General features: G+C 43.2%; 1 protein-coding gene across 1 annotated transcript in view; it reads left to right on the top strand.

The window, feature by feature from the left end:
- The first annotated feature begins 3,223 nt into the window (after positions 1 to 3,223).
- Positions 3,224 to 19,971, top strand: part of LOC126106176 (luciferin sulfotransferase-like) — a 71,852-nt gene continuing 55,104 nt past the window's right edge. The window contains exon 1 of the mRNA XM_049912414.1: positions 3,224 to 3,425. Coding sequence (XP_049768371.1) covers positions 3,224 to 3,425 — 202 coding nt within the window. The remainder of the gene's footprint in view (positions 3,426 to 19,971) is intronic.

The following is a 19,971-nucleotide window of genomic DNA, read 5'->3' as shown; positions in this document are numbered from 1 at the left end:
CCGATTTGATAATAATTCGGTCGCCAGCCTAATTAGGCATTAACTGAGTTTCTTCCCAGTACAAGTTGGTATATATTCATGCAAAACAACACGTAGTAACACTGCATAATATAGTAGTATTTTAGAACCAGAAAACCTATTGAACTGATAGTTTCACGTTCTGTACTGATATGGAAAAACCATGAATACATAAAACTACACTACAATGTATACTACAAAACTTTATACTGTCTATTAATCTGATTAAACTCGGGCATAGGTTACCCTAGAAATATCACTTTCGTGCCACACACAAAATGTCAATTTTGATAAAGATAAAACACTGATAAATTTTGACTTTTATATTGACTTTAACTTTTGCTGGTCAAACCAATTTAGAACACTTCAAAAATTCAAATGAATAAAAGGGGGGGAGGGAGGACCCTGAAACTGTTATGATCACTGTATTAAAAAAATTGATTACTGAGTTTATTATGCGTTCAAGATTGCCAGTATATAAATTACTACTCTTCATATCTTATTTACTGCTCATTTAAATGCCTTTAAATCTGTCTCGAAATAATAAACTTCATTACTATATCAATATTAAAGTTATCTTTCAACTTCGTTAGACTTTCGTTATTCAGTTACTGGTACATTAACAAAACATTTCTTTAAACACCATTCTAACATAGCTAGTTCTGCAAATAGTTATTATTAGCACAAATTTTAATTTTCATTTCGGGACACTCGGATTGCATAACATTTGGAAAGGACCCTGTCTAGGTTAGTTCTGAGGATAATTAAATGATGGGAAAGTTCTGGTAAAATTTAGGTTATTATTGCACAGTTTACTCTCTGGTCCATACGAATACAGTACTAAAAGTTTCAACCTGCTTGTATCGATGCGGCGGTTGGCGGGCGGCGAGATGGCGAGGCACAGAGCACACATACAACCACAGCTATGGCTCTTGATGTATCGGCACTTTAATTCTTCTTAGCGTCGCAATACTTTTCCATTTAGTGCCTATCGAATTTTGCCATGCTGTGTGGGCGTTGTAACAGCATACCCAAGGCTCAGTGAAGCTACGTCTTGCAGGAGAGCCTCCTCGCTCCAGAAGGTGTTGCTCAGACCAGTGCCAAACTCCAACTACTACTACTGAGCCCGTTGTGCCGTGCAGTGCCCGTGCGCATTTTTCCGCGCTCGCCTGCCATCCACCTTTTACCGCTCCCTACAGACAGGGTATTCACCAGAGGTTTTGCATTCTACATATCCTAACACATTGCCTACGTATGGACCAGACGCACAGTTACAATTTCAAACATCTTACAACAGTTTCAACATTTGCCACATTTCAATTCTATCACAATATTACTTGACATTTGACATAAGCATTAATATTCATATTGAAACTTATTTGCATTTTTCTTAACATAATGACATGAAACAAAAAAGAAATGAAATCAGGACATCAATTACACAAGTTTATCGAAAAATCAGAAGAAAAAAATTATTTATATGTACAATAGTAAAGCGACGTTGTTGTTACACGGTGAGGGCCATTTCCAATTATCAGAAAATGTAAGCAAACAGAATTTTCGGCACTGGGCTGCAGAAAACTCTCGTGAAATTCATCAGCGACCAATACACAGCCCTCATGTGACAGTTTGGTGCGGCGTTGCTGAATATTTTGTGTGGGTACCGTATATTTTTTTAAGCACGTGGTCACATGGTAACGGATAATTCAAACCATTATTGTCGAATGCTAGAAATCTTCCTCCAACCTAGGCTAAACCAATTTATTGCAGATCATGAAGGTCAAGTAGTGTGGTTCCAGCAAGACGGTGCAACATCCCACATCTCTCGGCGTTCTATGAAAATGTTCCTCGGGTTGGTTTCTGGTCATCTTGTCTCTTTGCCAGGAGACATAACGTGATCCTCAAGGTCACCTGATTTATCACCTTGTGATACTTTTCTTTGGAGACACTTAAAGGCTCTAGTGTTCAAACATCGTCCCACAACATTCCAAGCGCTTAAAGAGACCATTGCCCAAGAAGTGGCAGCCATTCCAAGAGAAATAACATGAAGATGTATGGACAACTTTCGGGATAGACTTCGCCTAAGTGTCAGCAGTGGAGGATGGCATTTAGCAGATATAATTTTTAAAAGCAAATAGTCCAAAGTGGCAAAGTATGTGTTTTTCATAAATAAAAGTAATTTTTCTCTATCATATTTAGTTTTTTGTGACAGAGTATTGAAATGAGGATGGTTTTGTTTCCGGACCCTGTACAAGGAACTTTTTTCGTTTATTCAATCCATCCCATCGTTTTCCGCATCTTTCAGAGGCCTCCACGTCTTTCTAAAGCTTGATTTCAAAGTCTGTTGCTTAATTTTTACTACGCTTCGGCCCACAGTTGGAATATCTTCTATAAATGTTTCAGCAATCTGTTTGTACTCCCAGTTCTTTATATTCTTATTCGTGTGATTTTCGTGTGGCATTTTCGCCGCACAGTTGGAAAAGTTTTTCGATGTAGTCATTGGTCCACTTCTTCGCCACACTGGAAGCAACTAGGGTTCGCTGGCACACGAAAACCATAGGAAAACTGTTCCTAGACGTGGTCCATCGCAGAAACAGGCACTTGTGTGCCCAGATAATGAGGACGGATCGGCTGTTCCGGGGATTTCAACTGACTGCCTGAGGGTCGATTCTCCACTGACCTACAGTTGGGGGACTGCAGGTGTTCCAGAGTCTGCCGGAAATATCGGTGGTCCTTCGTTATTGTGGCCAAAATCCGCTGGTGTGTGGCCAGTTTAAACCTGTTAGACAGTGGCTTCTCAAACATACACTCAGTTTCTAGTCAGTGGGCTATTAACGTTTCCTTCAGCTCTAGAACAGAATCTGCGACCGTCATTAATCCGTATAACTGTGGAGTGTTTATCACACGCGAGGACTGAGTGTCTAACCGCCATGCTTTACTGTTCAAATGTTTCAAATGGCTCTGAGCACTATGGGACTTAACATCTGTGGTCATCAGTCCCCTAGAACTTAGAACTACTTAAACCTAACTAACCTAAGGACACCACACACATCCATGCCCGAGGCAGGATTCGAACCTGCGACCGCAGCAGTCGCGCGGTTCCGGACTGAGCGCCTAGAACCGCTAGACCACCGCGGCCGGCTGCTTTACTGTAATCAACTTTCTGTTTGTTTTGATTTTCCACAGATCTACCCGCAACGCAGCCATGGCACCCACCGTGGAGTTCCTGTCTTCGCCACGCGTGAGGAGCTTCAACCAGAATGTGAATAACATCTACGACAAAGGCCTGGTGAAAATCACGCCCTCCAACTGTACGTTGCCCGTGGAGTTCATGGAGGACGCGCAGGCGATCCTAGACCTCGAGGTGAAACCAGACGACGTCTGGGTGGTTACGTTTCCAAAAAGCGGTGAGCGGATCTGTCAGTGTGTTACGTTACTTCTAGCGTACTACGTCTGCAGTTGACAGACCTTCAGAGAGAATAGCACTTATATCCAGAATGAGATTTTCACTCTGCAGCGGAGTATGCGCTGATATAAAACTTCCTGGCAGATTAAAACTGTGTGCCCGACCGAGACTCGAACTCGGGACCTTTGCCTTTCGCGGGCAAGTTCTCTGCCATCTGAGCTACCCAAGCACGACTCACGCCCGGTACTCACAGCTTTACTTTTGCCAGTACCTCGTCTCCTACCTTCCAAACTTTACAGAAGCTCTCCTGCGAACCTTGCGGAACTAGCACTCCTGAAAGAAAGGATATTGCGGAGACATGGCTTAGCCACGGCCTGGGGATGTTTCCAGAATGAGATTTTCACTCTGCAGCGAAAGGCAAAGGTCCCGAGTTCGAGTCTTGGTCGGGCACACAGTTTTAATCTGCCAGGAAGTGTCATATCAGCGCTCACTCCGCTGCAGAGTGAAAATCTCATTCTGGAAACATCCCCCAGGCTGTGGCTAAGCCATGTCACCGCAATATCCTTTCTTTCAGGAGTGCTAATTCTGCAAGGTTCGCAGGAGAGCTTCTGTAAGGTTTGGAAGGTATGAGACGAGGTACTGGCAGAAGTAAAGCTGTGAGTACCGGGCGTGAGTCGTGCTTCGGTAGCTCAGTTGGTAGAGCACTTGCCCGCGAAAGGCAAAGGTCCCGAGTTCGAGTCTCGGTCGGGCACACAGTTTTAATCTGCCAGGAAGTTTCAGCACTTATATCCATCTGAAACTGTGTCAAGCACTTAAGATACATTTTCAAGAACAAGAAAAAACTGAAGCTGGATGTTACAAATAACTTAATTTTTAATAACACATCTTTCTTTGGTTTTGATCAACATCGAAATTAATTTACAATTACATTTTTCTCTAAAACACGAGCGCGTACTATGACCACTACAGATACACTGAAGAGCCAAAGAAACTGGTACAGCTGCCTAATATCATCTAGGGCCCCCACGAGCACGCAGAATTGCCGCAACACGACGTGGCAAGGACTCGACTAATGTCTGAAGTAGTGCTGGAGGGAGCTGACGCCATGAATCCTGCAGGGCTGTCTATAAATCCGTAAGAGTGCAAGGGGGTGGAGCTCTCTTCTGAACTTCACGTTCCAAGGCATCCCAGGTATGTTCAATAATGTTCATGGCTGGGGAGTTTGCTGGCCAGCGAATGTGTTTGAACTCAGAAGAGTGTTCCTGGGACCACTCTGTAATAATTTTGGACGTGTGGAGTGTGGCATTGTCCTGCTGGAATTGCCTAAGTCCGTCGCCATGCACAATGGACATCAATGGGTGCGGGAGATCAGACCGAATGCTTACGAACGTGTCACCTGTCAGAATCGTATCTGCGGCAGTCTTACAGCAGAGCAGTAAGTCGATGTTATTCTACGCCTCGTTTTGTTGCCCTTCATGGCTAACCATCCTGGGCTCACATGTCAACAAGATAATGCACGCCCTCACACGACAAGAGTTTCTGCTACTCCGTTCTACGTTCTTCCCATACCTTAACTTGGCCAGCAAGATCACCGTCTCTCCCCAAATGACAAAGTGTGGAGCATTGTGGGTAGGTCCCTCCAATATCTCAAGATTTTCACGATCGAACGAGCCAACTGTACAGAATTTGGTACGATATCCCTCAGTATGACATCCAGTAACTCTGTCAATCAATGAATGCTTGCGTACGTGCCAGAGGTGAACCAACAGGTTTCTGACTTGCTCAATTTGTGAAGCTCGTTCTCTTGAATAAACCATCCAATATTTCTGAAACTATAATCATTTGTTTGTCGGTACATGTACATTACATTTATCCATTTTCGTCCCTTTCGGCACAGCGTGTGTGTGTGTGTGTGTGTGTGTGTGTGTGTGTGTGTGTGTGTGTGAGCGTGCGTGCGTGTGTTTGGAATGCATCACCCCTCTTGGAGGTACTGATGTACAAGCGCTAGTGATAAGCAAGAATAAAAATTCAAGTGATCCTGCATTGATTCCTAACGCCGTCTAATCCGAAATAATATCTTAAAATTCACCGCAACACACACTTTCACAAAATGAACGCAACGAGTAGTAAAGGACCAGTACATCCTAATATTCTCCAGAATACGAGAGTAAACAACTTCATGAAAGTAGCAGGCATGGATAATTTGCGTTAGTTTCACGCATTTAGTGATAGGCAATGCTATGGAACTGTTTCCTCAAGAATGTACACATCTACACACGTTAGATGCAAAGGCTAATCATCCGCATGAGAATTAATCGATCGAAATCCAGGATCTTATATAAACAAAAAAATTTCTTGTGTCTTTTGAAGTTTTCCGGCGGATCGAATATTACATTAATTTTCGGGAGTGAATTCGGGATATTATTAACTCTTGCATCGATATTTCGGCTGACTCCTCTTCAGCCATTCTCAAGGAGAGTCGCTTGCAATATTTTTGAGGCACTTTACCCTGTGAAGTAAACACGTATACGTCTGAGGCAACACTTTTCATAACAAGAACGTCAATCATAGATAAAAGTCTACACCTCCTAGAGTAAAAAGAAAGCAAGCGCATAATCAGCGAATCCACACTGTTTACGATGTATTCGGTTTATTATTATAGTTGCCGAATGTTGGAATGCCAGGCAGTGAAGCGCAGAACAGTATACTATATTTTGAGAAATTTAAGACGTAGAGACAGCCTCATCCCACGGGGATTCAGTGGTCAAGGAAGCTGTGAAAATACGATTAGCATACAGCTTCCTCAACCGAGACGAGGGCTACCAGGTCGCCAAATCACGGAAATCCCTCATTTCACGACTGCGCTCTCAAAAAAAAAAAAAAAAAAAAAAAAAAAAAAAAAAAAAAAAAAATATATATATATATATATATTTTTGCTGGTCTTCAGTGCCTGGCATTCCAACATATGCCATCGATAATCATTAACCAAGTACTTCGTAAGCAATGCGGATTTGCTGATTCTGCATTTCCTTTGTCTTAATCTTAGGGGCGTAAAGTTCACTAACGCTCTCGTTACAAACAATCTTACCTCTGACGAACGTGCGTATATTTCACAGTGTAAAGTGCCTCAAATATCTTGCAAGCGACTCACCCTGAAAATGGCTGAAAGGTTGTCAGCCGAAATATCGGTACAAGATCCAAAATGTTGTGGATGCACTCCCGAAAAATGATGGAATAAGAAAACTTCCTGTTCGCATATCACACACGCGACCTTAGCTCAACGAGATAGCTGCGCCCAGTGTGCACCGTATTTGAGTAAACATTCATAATGGCTGGGAATGACTGTTAAACACTTGTAGTTAAAAATGTATGCAACGCAAAGTAGAAGTTTACACTGCGAATTGTACACGTAATCACCTTTACAAACAGGCTTACAACATCGGAAGCATAAACTGATTTCCAAACTAACCTCTTTCTGATAAAACTCACCATGGAAGAAAAGAATACAAGAAAGAACGTATTAAAATTACAAATGACGCGCTAACCAGCCTCTCAACATATAACGATTCCCTCCTTCTCTAAGCTTAGTGTAAAGCATGTGAACTCGAATAAATACATCGTTAAGTAGTCGAATACAAAATCGCGACCTAATTCACCGAAAATGGTTGTATAGATTTCAGCCCTACAAAATACATTGAAGAGCTAAAGCAACAGATACACCTGCCTAATATCGCAGAAGCCGCCGCGTGACGTGGCATGGACTCGACTAATCTCTGAAGTAGTGGTGGAGGGAACTGACACCATGAATCTTGCAGGGCTATCCATAAATCCGTAAGACTTCTCGCGTCCGTCGGCCATCGGCCGTCGTAATTTAATATATTATTATTATTATTTTGATTGTTGCCGACTTACATGGTGGGCCTTAATAAAAATGATATTTCATTTAATTTTGATTTACGATTAAATGCTTTCCTGAATTTCTCCTTTTTAACAACATTAATCTCAAATTAATTTGTTACGTTAATGAATGTTAGACTCGCTGAATCTTAAAACATGAGCATATAAGTTGAACAATGTAATAAACTTTTCATATTAATTTCCTCGGCTAGTCAGTTCACTTTACAGCAAGAAATCTTTAGTTATTAATTACAATTGCGGCCCATTTTTTATTTTTCTTACCTCCGTTAACCATTGTATTGTAGTCGGAGTCATGGTTCTGGCTGTCGGCTATGGTACTGAAAATAAGAATCTTAAAGCTACGTATTTTCTGCAACTTCGTGCGGCTGTGGATAAAAATTAATATTATGTTAATAGTGGGCGAGTTTTCCGCTTCCGCTAATTTTTCATAAGTTAATATCGCCACGTAATGGCGTCATTGGCAGCATCGGCCGCTGCGATTGTTGAACCGTAAATTACTTGAATGCAGGTTAATTCAAGGAAGGCGGACATGAAATCGGGATCACCGCTTACAAATTAAACGTGCACAATAATATTAAATGAATATATTATATGCTTAACTCATACAAATATGCTTACATTTGCCAGCACTCGCAAGATATCCGTCTATACACAATCAAGACAAGAGAAGAGGTGAAGTCGACTAAAAAATTAACAAAAGAGCGTATCTTGTCGTCTTTTTAGATCATTTTGTCATAAATTATTTCTTTGCAATCGAAACTTACATAGAGAAATTATTATTTTACGGCTACATGATAAAAATACATTCCTGGAAATTGAAATAAGAACACCGTGAATTCATTGTCCCAGGAAGGGGAAACTTTATTGACACATTCCTGGGGTCAGATACATCACATTATCACACTGACAGAACCACAGGCACATAGACACAGGCAACAGAGCATGCACAATGTCGGCACTAGTACAGTGTATATCCACCTTTCGCAGCAATGCAGGCTGCTATTCTCCCATGGAGACGATCGTAGAGATGCTGGATGTAGTCCTGTGGAACGGCTTGCCATGCCATTTCCACCTGGCGCCTCAGTTGGACCAGCGTTCGTGGTGGACGTGCAGACCGCGTGAGACGACGCTTCATCCAGTCCCAAACATGCTCAATGGGGGACAGATCCGGAGATCTTGCTGGCCAGGGTAGTTGACTTACACCTTCTAGAGCACGTTGGGTGGCACGGGATACATGCGGACGTGCATTGTCCTGTTGGAACAGCAAGTTCCCTTGCCGGTCTAGGAATGGTAGAACGATGGGTTCGATGACGGTTTGGATGTACCGTGCACTATTCAGTGTCCCCTCGACGATCACCAGTGGTGTACGGCCAGTGTAGGAGATCGCTCCCCACACCATGATGCCGGGTGTTGGCCCTGTGTGCCTCGGTCGTATGCAGTCCTGATTGTGGCGCTCACCTGCACGGCGCCAAACACGCATACGACCATCAATGGCACCAAGGCAGAAGCGACTCTCATCGCTGAAGACGACACGTCTCCATTCGTCCCTCCTTTCACGCCTGTCGCGACACCACTGGAGGCGGGCTGCACGATGTTGGGGCGTGAGCGGAAGACGGCCTAACGGTGTGCGGGACCGTAGCCCAGCTTCATGGAGACGGTTGCGAATGGTCCTCGCCGATACCCCAGGAGCAACAGTGTCCCTAATTTGCTGGGAAGTGGCGGTGCGGTCCCCTACGGCACTGCGTAGGATCCTACGGTCTTGGCGTGCATCCGTGCGTCGCTGCGGTCCGGTCCCAGGTCGACGGGCACGTGCACCTTCCGCCGACCACTGGCGACAACATCGATGTACTGTGGAGACCTCACGCCCCACGTGTTGAGCAATTCGGCGGTACGTCCACCCGGCCTCCCGCATGCCCACTATATGCCCTCGCTCAAAGTCCGTCAACTGCACATACGGTTCACGTCCACGCTGTCGCGGCATGCTACCAGTGTTAAAGACTGCGATGGAGCTCCGTATGCCACGGCAAACTGGCTGACACTGACGGCGGCGGTGCACAAATGCTGCGCAGCTAGCGCCATTCGACGGCGAACACCGCGGTTCCTGGTGTGTCCGCTGTGCCGTGCGTGTGATCATTGCTTGTACAGCCCTCTCGCAGTGTCCGGAGCAAGTATGGTGGGTCTGACACACCGGTGTCAATGTGTTCTTTTTTCCATTTCCAGGAGTGTATATTATTCAGTTTTTTAATGTCTCTTCTTTATAAATACTGTTTTTTAAGTCTTTTCGTAATATAGCACTGGGGACGCTATAGACTCCGAGATTTCGGAGGTAAAACAGTCCCCCATTCGGATCTCCGTGCGGGGACTACTCAAGAGGATGTCGTTAACAGGAGAAAGAAAACTGGCGTTCTACGGATCGGAGCGTGGAATGGCAGATCCCTTAATGGGGCAGGTAGGTTAGAAAATTTAAAAAGGGAAATGGGTAGGTTAAAGTTAGATATAGTGGGAATTAGCGAAGTACGGTGGCAGGAGGAACAAGACTTCTGGTCAGGTGATTACAGGGTTATAAACACAAAATCAAATAGGGGTAATGCAGGAGTAGGTTTAATAATGAATAGGAAAATAGGAATGCGGGTAAGCTACTACAAACAGCATAGTGAACGCATTATTGTGGCCAAAATAGATAAGAAGCCCACACCTACTACAGTATTACAAGTTTATATGCCAACTAGCTCAGTAGATGACGAAGAAATTGAAGAAATGTATGATGAAATAAAAGAAATTATTCAGATAGTGAAGGGGGGCGAAAATTTAATAGTCATGGGTGACTGGAATTCGTCAGTAGGAAAAGGGAGAGAAGGAAACGTAGTAGGTGAATATGGATTGGGGGTAAGAAATGAAAGAGGAAGCCGCCTGGTAGAATTTTGCACAGAGCACAACTTAATCATAGCTAACACTTGGTTCAAGAATCATAAAAGAAGACTGTATACATGGAAGAAGCCTGGAGATACTGACAGAGATTTAGGAACCAGGTTTTAAATTGTAAGACATTTCCAGGCGCAGATGTGGACTCTGACCACAATCTATTGGTTATGAACTGTAGATTAAAACTGAAGAAACTGCAAAAAGGTGGGAATTTAAGGAGATGGGACCTGGATAAACGGAAAGAACCAGAGGTTGTAGAGAGTTTCAGGGAGAGCATAAGGGAACAATTGACAAGAATGGGGGAAAGAAATACAGTAGAAGAAGAATGGGTAGCTTTGAGGGATGAAGTAGTGAAGGGAGCAGAGGATCAAGTAGGAAAAAAGACGAGGGCTAGAAGAAATCCTTGGGCAACAGAAGAAATATTGAATTTAATTGATGAAAGGAGAAAATATAAAAATGCAGTAAATGAAGCAGGCAAAAACGAATACAGACGTCTCAAAAATTAGATCGACAGGAAGTGCAAATGTAAGGATGTTGAGGCTTATCTCACTAGGGGTCAGATAGATACTGCCTACAGAAAAATTAAAGAGACCTTTGGAGAAAAGAGAGCCACTTGTATGAATATCAAGAGCTCAGATGGAAACTCAGTTCTAAACAAAGAAGGGAAAGCAGAAATTTGGAAGGAGTATATAGAGGGTCTATACAAGGGCGATGTACTTGAGGACAATATTATGGAAATGGAAGAGGATGTAGATGAAGATGAAATGGGAGACATGATACTGCGTGAAGAGTTCGACAGAACACTGAAAGCCCTGAGTCGAAACAAAGCCCCGGGAGTAGATAACATTTCATTAGAGCTACTGACGGCCTTGGGAGAGCCAGTCCTGACAAAACTCTACCATCTGGTGAGCAAGATGTATGAGACAGGCGAAATACCCTCAGACTTCAAGAAGAATCCCAAAGAAAGCAGGTGTTGACAGATGTGAAAATTACCGAACTATCAGTTTAATAAGTCACGGCTGCAAAATACTAAGGCGAATTCTTTAGAGACGAATGGAAAAACGGGTAGAAGCCGACCTCGGGGGAGATCAGTTTGGATTCCGTAGAAATATCGGAACACGTGAGGCAATACTGACCCTACGACTTATCTTAGAAGCTAGATTAAGGAAAGGCAAACCTACGTTTCTAGCATTTGTAGACTAAGAGAAAGCTTTTGACAATGTTGACTGGAATACACTCTTTCAAATTCTGAAGGTGGTAGGGGTAAAATACAGGGAGCGAAAAGCTACTTACAATTTGTACAGAAACCAGATGTCACTTATAAGAGTCGAGGGACATCAAAGGGAAGCAGTGGTTGGGAAGGGAGTGAGACAGGGTTGTAGCCTCTCCCCGATGTTATTCAATCTCTATATTGAGCAAGCAGTGAAGTAAACAAAAGAAAAATTCGGAGTAGGTATTAAAATCCATGGAGGAGAAATAATAACTTTGAGGTTTGCCGATGACATTGTAATTCTGTCAGAGACAGCAAGGAACTTGGAAGAGCAGTTGAACGGAATGGATAGTGTCTTGAAAGGAGGATATAAGATGAACATCAACAAAAGCAAAACGAGGATAATGGAATGTAGTTGAATTAAGTCAGGTGATGCTGAGGGAATTAGATTAGGAAATGAAACACTTAAAGTAATAAAGGAGTTTTGCTATTTGGGGAGCAAAATAACTGATGATGGTCGAAGGAGAGAGGATATAAAATGTAGACTGGCAATGGCAAGGAAAGCATTTCTGAAATAGAGAAATTTGTTAACATCGAGTATAGATTTAAGTGTCAGGAAGTCGTTTCTGAAAGTATTTGTATGGAAGTGAAACATGGACGATAAATGAAACTTCCTGGCAGATTAAAACTGTGTGCCCGACCGAGACTCGAACTCGGGACCTTTGCCTTTCGCGGGCAAGTGCTCTACCAACTGAGCTACCGAAGCACGACTCACGCCCGGTACTCACAGCTTTACTTCTGCCAGTACCTCGTCTCCTACCTTCCAAACTTTACAGAAGCTCTCCTGCGAAACTTGCAGAACTAGCACTCCTGAAAGAAAGGATATTGCGGAGACATGGCTTAGCCACAGCCTGGGGGATGTTTCCAGAATGAGATTTTCACTCTGCAGCGGAGTGTGCGCTGATATGAAACTTCCTGGCAGATTAAAACTGTGTGCCCGACCGAGACTCGAACTCGGGACCTTTGCCTTTCGCGGGCAAGTGCTCTACCAACTGAGCTACCGAAGCACGACTCACGCCCGGTACTCACAGCTTTACTTCTGCCAGTACCTCGTCTCCTACCTTCCAAACTTTACAGAAGCTCTCCTGCGAAACTTGCAGAACTAGCACTCCTGAAAGAAAGGATATTGCGGAGACATGGCTTAGCCACAGCCTGGGGGATGTTTCCAGAATGAGATTTTCACTCTGCAGCGGAGTGTGCGCTGATATGAAACTTCCTGGCAGATTAAAACTGTGTGCCCGACCGAGACTCGAACTCGGGACCTTTGCCTTTCGCGGGCAAGTGCTCTACCAACTGAGCTACCGAAGCACGACTCACGCCCGGTACTCACAGCTTTACTTCTGCCAGTACCTTGTCTCCTACCTTCCAAACTTTACAGAAGCTCTCCTGCGAAACTTGCAGAACTAGCACTCCTGAAAGAAAGGATATTGCGGAGACATGGCTTAGCCACAGCCTGGGGGATGTTTCCAGAATGAGATTTTCACTCTGCAGCGGAGTGTGCGCTGATATGAAACTTCCTGGCAGATTAAAACTGTGTGCCCGACCGAGACTCGAACTCGGGACCTTTGCCTTTCGCGGGCAAGTGCTCTACCAACTGAGCTACCGAAGCACGACTCACGCCCGGTACTCACAGCTTTACTTCTGCCAGTACCTCGTCTCCTACCTTCCAAACTTTACAGAAGCTCTCCTGCGAAACTTGCAGAACTAGCACTCCTGAAAGAAAGGATATTGCGGAGACATGGCTTAGCCACAGCCTGGGGGATGTTTCCAGAATGAGATTTTCACTCTGCAGCGGAGTGTGCGCTGATATGAAACTTCCTGGCAGATTAAAACTGTGTGCCCGACCGAGACTCGAACTCGGGACCTTTGCCTTTCGCGGGCAAGTGCTCTACCAACTGAGCTACCGAAGCACGACTCACGCCCGGTACTCACAGCTTTACTTCTGCCAGTACCTCGTCTCCTACCTTCCAAACTTTACAGAAGCTCTCCTGCGAAACTTGCAGAACTAGCACTCCTGAAAGAAAGGATATTGCGGAGACATGGCTTAGACACAGCCTGGGGGATGTTTCCAGAATGAGATTTTCACTCTGCAGCGGAGTGTGCGCTGATATGAAACTTCCTGGCAGATTAAAACTGTGTGCTCGACCGAGACTCGAACTCGCGACCTTTGCCTTTCGCGGGCAAGTGCTCTACCAACTGAGCTACCGAAGCACGACTCACGCCCGGTACTCACAGCTTTACTTCTGCCAGTACCTCGTCTCCTACCTTCCAAACTTTACAGAAGCTCTCCTGCGAAACTTGCAGAACTAGCACTCCTGAAAGAAAGGATATTGCGGAGACATGGCTTAGCCACGGCCTGGGGGATGTTTCCAGAATGAGATTTTCACTCTGCAGCGGAGTGTGCGCTGATATGAAACTTCCTGGCAGATTAAAACTGTGTGCCCGACCGAGACTCGAACTCTGGAAACATCCCCCAGGCTGTGGCTAAGCCATGTCTCCGCAATATCCTTTCTTTCAGGAGTGCTAGTTCTGCAAGTTTCGCAGGAGAGCTTCTGTAAAGTTTGGAAGGTAGGAGACGAGGTACTGGCAGAAGTAAAGCTGTGATTACCGGGCGTGAGTCGTGCTTCGGTAGCTCAGTTGGTAGAGCACTTGCCCGCGAAAGGCAAAGGTCCCGAGTTCGAGTCTCGGTCGGGCACACAGTTTTAATCTGCCAGGAAGTTTCATATCAGCGCACACTCCGCTGCAGAGTGAAAATCTCATTCTGGAAACATCCCCCAGGCTGTGGCTAAGCCATGTCTCCGCAATATCCTTTCTTTCAGGAGTGCTAGTTCTGCAAGTTTCGCAGGAGAGCTTCTGTAAAGTTTGGAAGGTAGGAGACGAGGTACTGGCAGAAGTAAAGCTGTGAGTACCGGGCGTGAGGCGTGCTTCGGTAGCTCAGTTGGTAGAGCACTTGCCCGCGAAAGGCAAAGGTCCCGAGTTCGAGTCTCGGTCGGGCACACAGTTTTAATCTGCCAGGAAGTTTCATATCAGCGCACACTCCGCTGCAGAGTGAAAATCTCATTATGGACGATAAATATTTTGGACGAGAAGAGAATAGAAGCTTTCGAAATGTGGTGTTTCAGAAGAATGCTGACGATTAGATGGGTAGATCACATAACTAATGAGGAAGTGTTGAATAGGATTGGGGAGAAAAGAAGTTTGTGGCACAACTTGACTAGAAGAAGGGATCGGTTGGTAGGACCTGTTCTGAGGCGTAAAGGGATCACCAATTTAGTATTGGAGGGCAGCGTGGAGGTTAAAAATCGTAGAGGGAGACCAAGAGGCGAATACACTAAGCAGATTCAGAAGGATGTAGGTTGCAGTAGGTACTGGGAGATGAAGAAGTTTGCACAGGATAGAGTAGCATGGAGAGCTGCATCAAACCAGTCTCAGGACTGAAGACCACGACAACAACAACAACAAGATTTCTTCTGAATAGCACGTTGCAAGGCATCCCAGATACGCTCAATAATGTTCATGTATGGGGAGTCTGGTGACCAGTGGAAGTGTTGAAATTCAGAAGAGTGTTCATGGAGCCACTCTGTAGCAATCCTGGACGTATGGGGTGTCGCACTGTCCTACTGGAATTCCCCAAGTCCGTCGGAAAGCACAATGGACATGAATGGATGCAGGTAATCAGACAGGATGCTTAGGTGCGTTTGACCTGTCAGTATCTTATCTAGGCCTTTCAGGGGTCCCATATCACTAAAACTGCACACGCCCCACAACATTACAGAGTCTCCACCATCTTGAACAGTCCCCTGATTACATGCAGGGTCCATGGATTCTTGAGGTTGTCTCCACGTCCATCTGCTCGATACGATTTGAAACGAGACTCATCCGACCAGAGAACATGTTTCCAGTCATCAGCAGTCCAACATCGGTGTTGACGAGCCCAGACGAGGTGTAAAGCTTTGTGTCGTGCAGTTATCAAGGCTGAGCCATCGGCTCCGAAAGCCCGTATCGATTATGTTCCGTTGAATGGTTCGCACGCTGACCCTTTTTGATGGCCCAGCATTGAAATCTGCAGTAATTTGCGGAAGGGTTGCAGTTCTGTCACGTTGACCGATTCTCTTCAGTCGTTGTTGGTCCCGTCCTTGCAGGATATTTTTCTGACCGCAGCGATGTCGGAGATTTGATGTTTTACCAAATTCCTGATATTCACAGTACACTCGTGAAATAATCGTACGGGAAAATCTCCTCTTCAACGCTACCTCGGAGATGCTGTGTCCCGTCGCTCGTGTACCGACTATAACACCACGTTCAAACTCACTTAAATCTTGATAACCGCTCATTGCAGCAGCGTTAACCAGTTTAACAAATCCACCAAACACTTGTTGTCTTATGTAGGCGTTGTCCACCGCAGCGCCATATTCTACCCGTTTACATATCTTGAAAGGTGGCTCCACTGAGCCACAGCGCCAGAAATCGCGCCAGAGAGTATTGTTCCGCCGCCTCCACTGGCAGTGATTATTGAGACGTAGCGGCAAGCAGTTCTTGCCGAGAAGTTGTGGTGGACACTGCTTGTAGCTGAAGTTGGAGTGAGATGGGGTAGTAGTGAGTGTTTGTTCCATGTTTTATGCAGCTATTTGATGGGAGAGATAGCAGATGCTGTTCTAATGGAGATATTGTAATGGTCAGAGTGCATTTCGTCAATATATATGGAGGTATTTTCTTTTATTCTTTTATTATTTCAGTGACCTAAATAATGCATCATTACAGGTTCAGTCAACAAAGCATCTGGCTTGTGTTCTTGTATTAGAGTGTAATTTTGGTTTTCTTGCACAATTATAGTATTTCTAATTTTCTTTTATCACGTCAGTATAAATGGTATTTAAAATTTCTTGTCTTGTTGAAGAAGAACCGTGCCAGATGTGTACGTTGAGTCATACTTCCACACACAGAACAGCTACACTTGTGCTATGTTGGCTTCGTAGATTTTATAGTTGCTGGGGACTTAATTAATTAATTGTATTAACTGAAATTTTCTTTTTATTCTTTGTTGTTGTTTCATGCAGTCAGATTGCGTAATAATACTAGTCAGGGCCAGCCGTTTACGAAACAGCGTAATCGGACATACAGCGACAGAAAATTAAAAAGTAATTGCATTTTTTATATAAAATAAGCCCCCATGCACGTGGCGACCGCTGCTTCGGATCGTCCCTTGGAATTCTTCTGATTGTAAAAATAGTAGACCGTAGTATTGTTGTAGTAATTTGAGTTTAGTAATTGTAGTCTGTATTGCATTGTAGATTTGGTAATCGGCATTCTTCTAATGGTATTTTTCAAAATTTAATTTTGTTGTCTTGTATACGGGTTTGTCAATCTAGTGCGATTATTTCAATTGTTCGTTAATCGTGTTTGAGGGAAACATTTCGAGTGAATGGTATTGTTGGAGATAAGTGTCATTGTGTGCAATTTTCATATAGTGACGAGCTTTGTATATTTTGTAAATGATTACGCGATCGATGAAAAAGGCAAAAATGATGGATAGTGAGAATGATGAAATTGTTAACATGGCGAACTCGCCAACACAGGAGAACAGTGTGATGAATAATGAAGTGGAAAACAATTTAATAAGTCGGGAAAATAGTCCGGAACCATTTCAAAATTTTTCTCAATCAGAAATTTCACAGAATACGAGATCAACGATAGAAGATTCTGAAATAGTATCGAACACAGATAGCTTTATGGCTATGCAGAAGGAAGTTAGTTTTGCGGGAAATGTTAGGGGCGAAAAGAATTCCAAACAAGTTAATATGGAGCAGTTGATGAGTGCAATATTAAATTTTCGATCTGAATTTAAAACTGAAATGGGAACAATGGAGCAGTTACGATCTGAATTAAAAACAGATATGGGAACAATGGCAACACGGTTAGACTTTCTGGGATCACAAATGGGAACAATGGAAACACGGTTAGACTCACTTGGATCACAGTTAGGATCTGAATTAAAAACAGAGATGGGAACTTTGGAAACACGGTTAGATTCACGAATAGGGACATGTTTCAAAAATATGAAAGATGAATTAAAGAAAGAAATCAGAGAAGAAGTACAACCGATTTTGAATGCTCACAATAATAGATTAGTTGCAGTAGAGATTAGACAAAGGGAACAGGATAGAGAACAGGAAGAAAGAGATCGCGTGATAGTACAGAAATTTTCAGAGTTAAATTTACAACGTGCAAAAGATAAGGAAGAAATATTTGAGAGAATCGAGGAATCCGTACCAGATGACAGATTAAATAACCTAACACAACAGTATGAACAGTTAACTACTAAATGTGTTAATACTGAAACGCGAGTCGCGACACTTACGGAAGACGTAAATAAACAGAAAGAACAAATTGGTGACTTATCGGAAAGAGTGGAGGAGATTTCAGATAAATTGTCAAATCTTAGTTTAAATGGGGACACAGATTCAGATGATACAACTCCATTGCCATTTTCAGAAACCGAAGAGTACCAGAACATAAATAAGCATGTTGAAAATCAGGGAGAATTTAATGAACGCGTTAAAAGGGAAGTTGAGGCATTACGAAAGCAAGTCAAACAAATCGAAGGCGAAATTGTAGGAAAACATAGCAAAAGAAATTTGGAATCACAGATAGCAGAGGGGTTTGAAGAAAGTAATTTATTTCATTTACGGGATGCAACAAGAGAGCGCCAGGCGCGCGAACTTGACAATAATCGACATTCGGACTGGGACAGACGCGGTAGGTCTTTGTCGCCACGAGGCGAAAACTTTGACTATAAACACTTTTTGACTGTTCGGAAATTTAAGATCTTCCGCAATTCTAAGAATGACATACATCCATGTGCATGGTTAGATCAATTTACGTACGCACTTCCGCTAAATTTGCCACTAAGTCACAAACTGAAAATTATGTGCAGCTATTAAAGTCCTCAGGGGATTCACTACACTAAGTGAATATGTGCCGTAGCGTGCACAGGGCCTCGAGCTGTAGTGGTGCTATTTCTCTTTTAGTTTTCTGCACCGCTGCCTACTCTTTTACTATTCTTTGCATCTATCAAAACAACTCTTCGACTATCAGTCTATCTAGAGAGACGCTAAAAAATAACCGGATATGACTATTTTACCCAAAAGTGACTTTGGAAATTACCGTTTGGACTTACTGTATTTTCAGAGCATTCATTCGTAGTATAAATGAAATTTTACCTGTTTATCTTCGTGACAATATTACTTCATATGTTGACGACATTCTTATTGCTAAAAATTCTTGGAGTGAGCACAACAAAATTTTGGATTCATTATTACGTATTTTTGCAAGAGTTGGCATTACGGTGAACTTAGAAAAATCTGAATTTGGTCGTTCTCAGATGAAATTTCTCGGTCACATTATTTCTACAGAAGATATTCTTCCTGATCCAGAAAAACTAGACGCTATTCGTAATTATGCTGTTCCTACCACAAAACGTGATGTTCGTAGTTTCCTTGGTGTCTGTAATTTTCTTAGACGCTTTGTTAGATTGGACAATTTGGCCACACCTCGTTTTTGCGATCTATCTGGAAAGTTCTTTTTAAACGAAAATCGGTCGACAACTCTGTTTGGTTAGTTTGTATTCCTGATGAGTGGGTTAATAAGCTGATTTGGTATACGCATTTCAGTTATGCACACTTTGGTCCCAGAAAATGCTTTCATAAATTACGAGAAAATTGCTACTTCAATAATATGGAAAAACGTATTCGATTTGTTCTTGCCAAATGCAAATTATGTCAAAAGACTAAGCCGCCGACAGTTTCTCACAGAGCACCGTTGTTTCCTATCATTCCAGCAAAATTAAAGGACATGGCTGCAGTTGATTTGTTCGGTCCAGTGGTTCGATCTACTAATGGTTTTCGTAGCAGTGGAGTTGACATCAAAATATGTGTGTTTTACACCGTTACGCAAAGCAACAGCTCGTTCAGTATCTAATGCTTTCATCAAACATTTTCTTAAAGAAGTGGGTCATGTTGATAAGGTTATATCAGATAATGGATCACAGTTTCGTTCTAAAATTTGGCTTCGTACTCTACAGCGTCGTAAAATTAAACCAATTTTCATTTCACTTTTTCACCCTCAATCTAACGCTTCAGAGAGATGGATGAAGGAAATCAATAAATTGTGGCGTCTTTATTGTCATCAGAATCACAGAACGTGGGATCAGTATCTTCATATTTTTCAAAACATTCTGAATGAACTTCCTAACGACTCAACTTCTTTACCACCTATACTGATATTAAAAAACAAAGCACCGACAAATCGCATTTCTGAAATCGTTCCTTTTCCGCCTACACGGAAACTGCGGCATTCTGAAGTTGTCAACCTGGCTCTACAAAATATTGCATCTGCGGCTGCTAGAAGAGAGAAATCAGCTAAGCGTCCTGGTCGTTTA

Source organism: Schistocerca cancellata, chromosome 10 (assembly GCF_023864275.1).
Source record: "Schistocerca cancellata isolate TAMUIC-IGC-003103 chromosome 10, iqSchCanc2.1, whole genome shotgun sequence".
Classification (NCBI taxonomy): domain Eukaryota; kingdom Metazoa; phylum Arthropoda; class Insecta; order Orthoptera; family Acrididae; genus Schistocerca; species Schistocerca cancellata.
The sequence above is the reverse complement of the archived record's forward strand: the minus strand, read 5'-3'. Positions and strand labels throughout refer to the sequence as shown.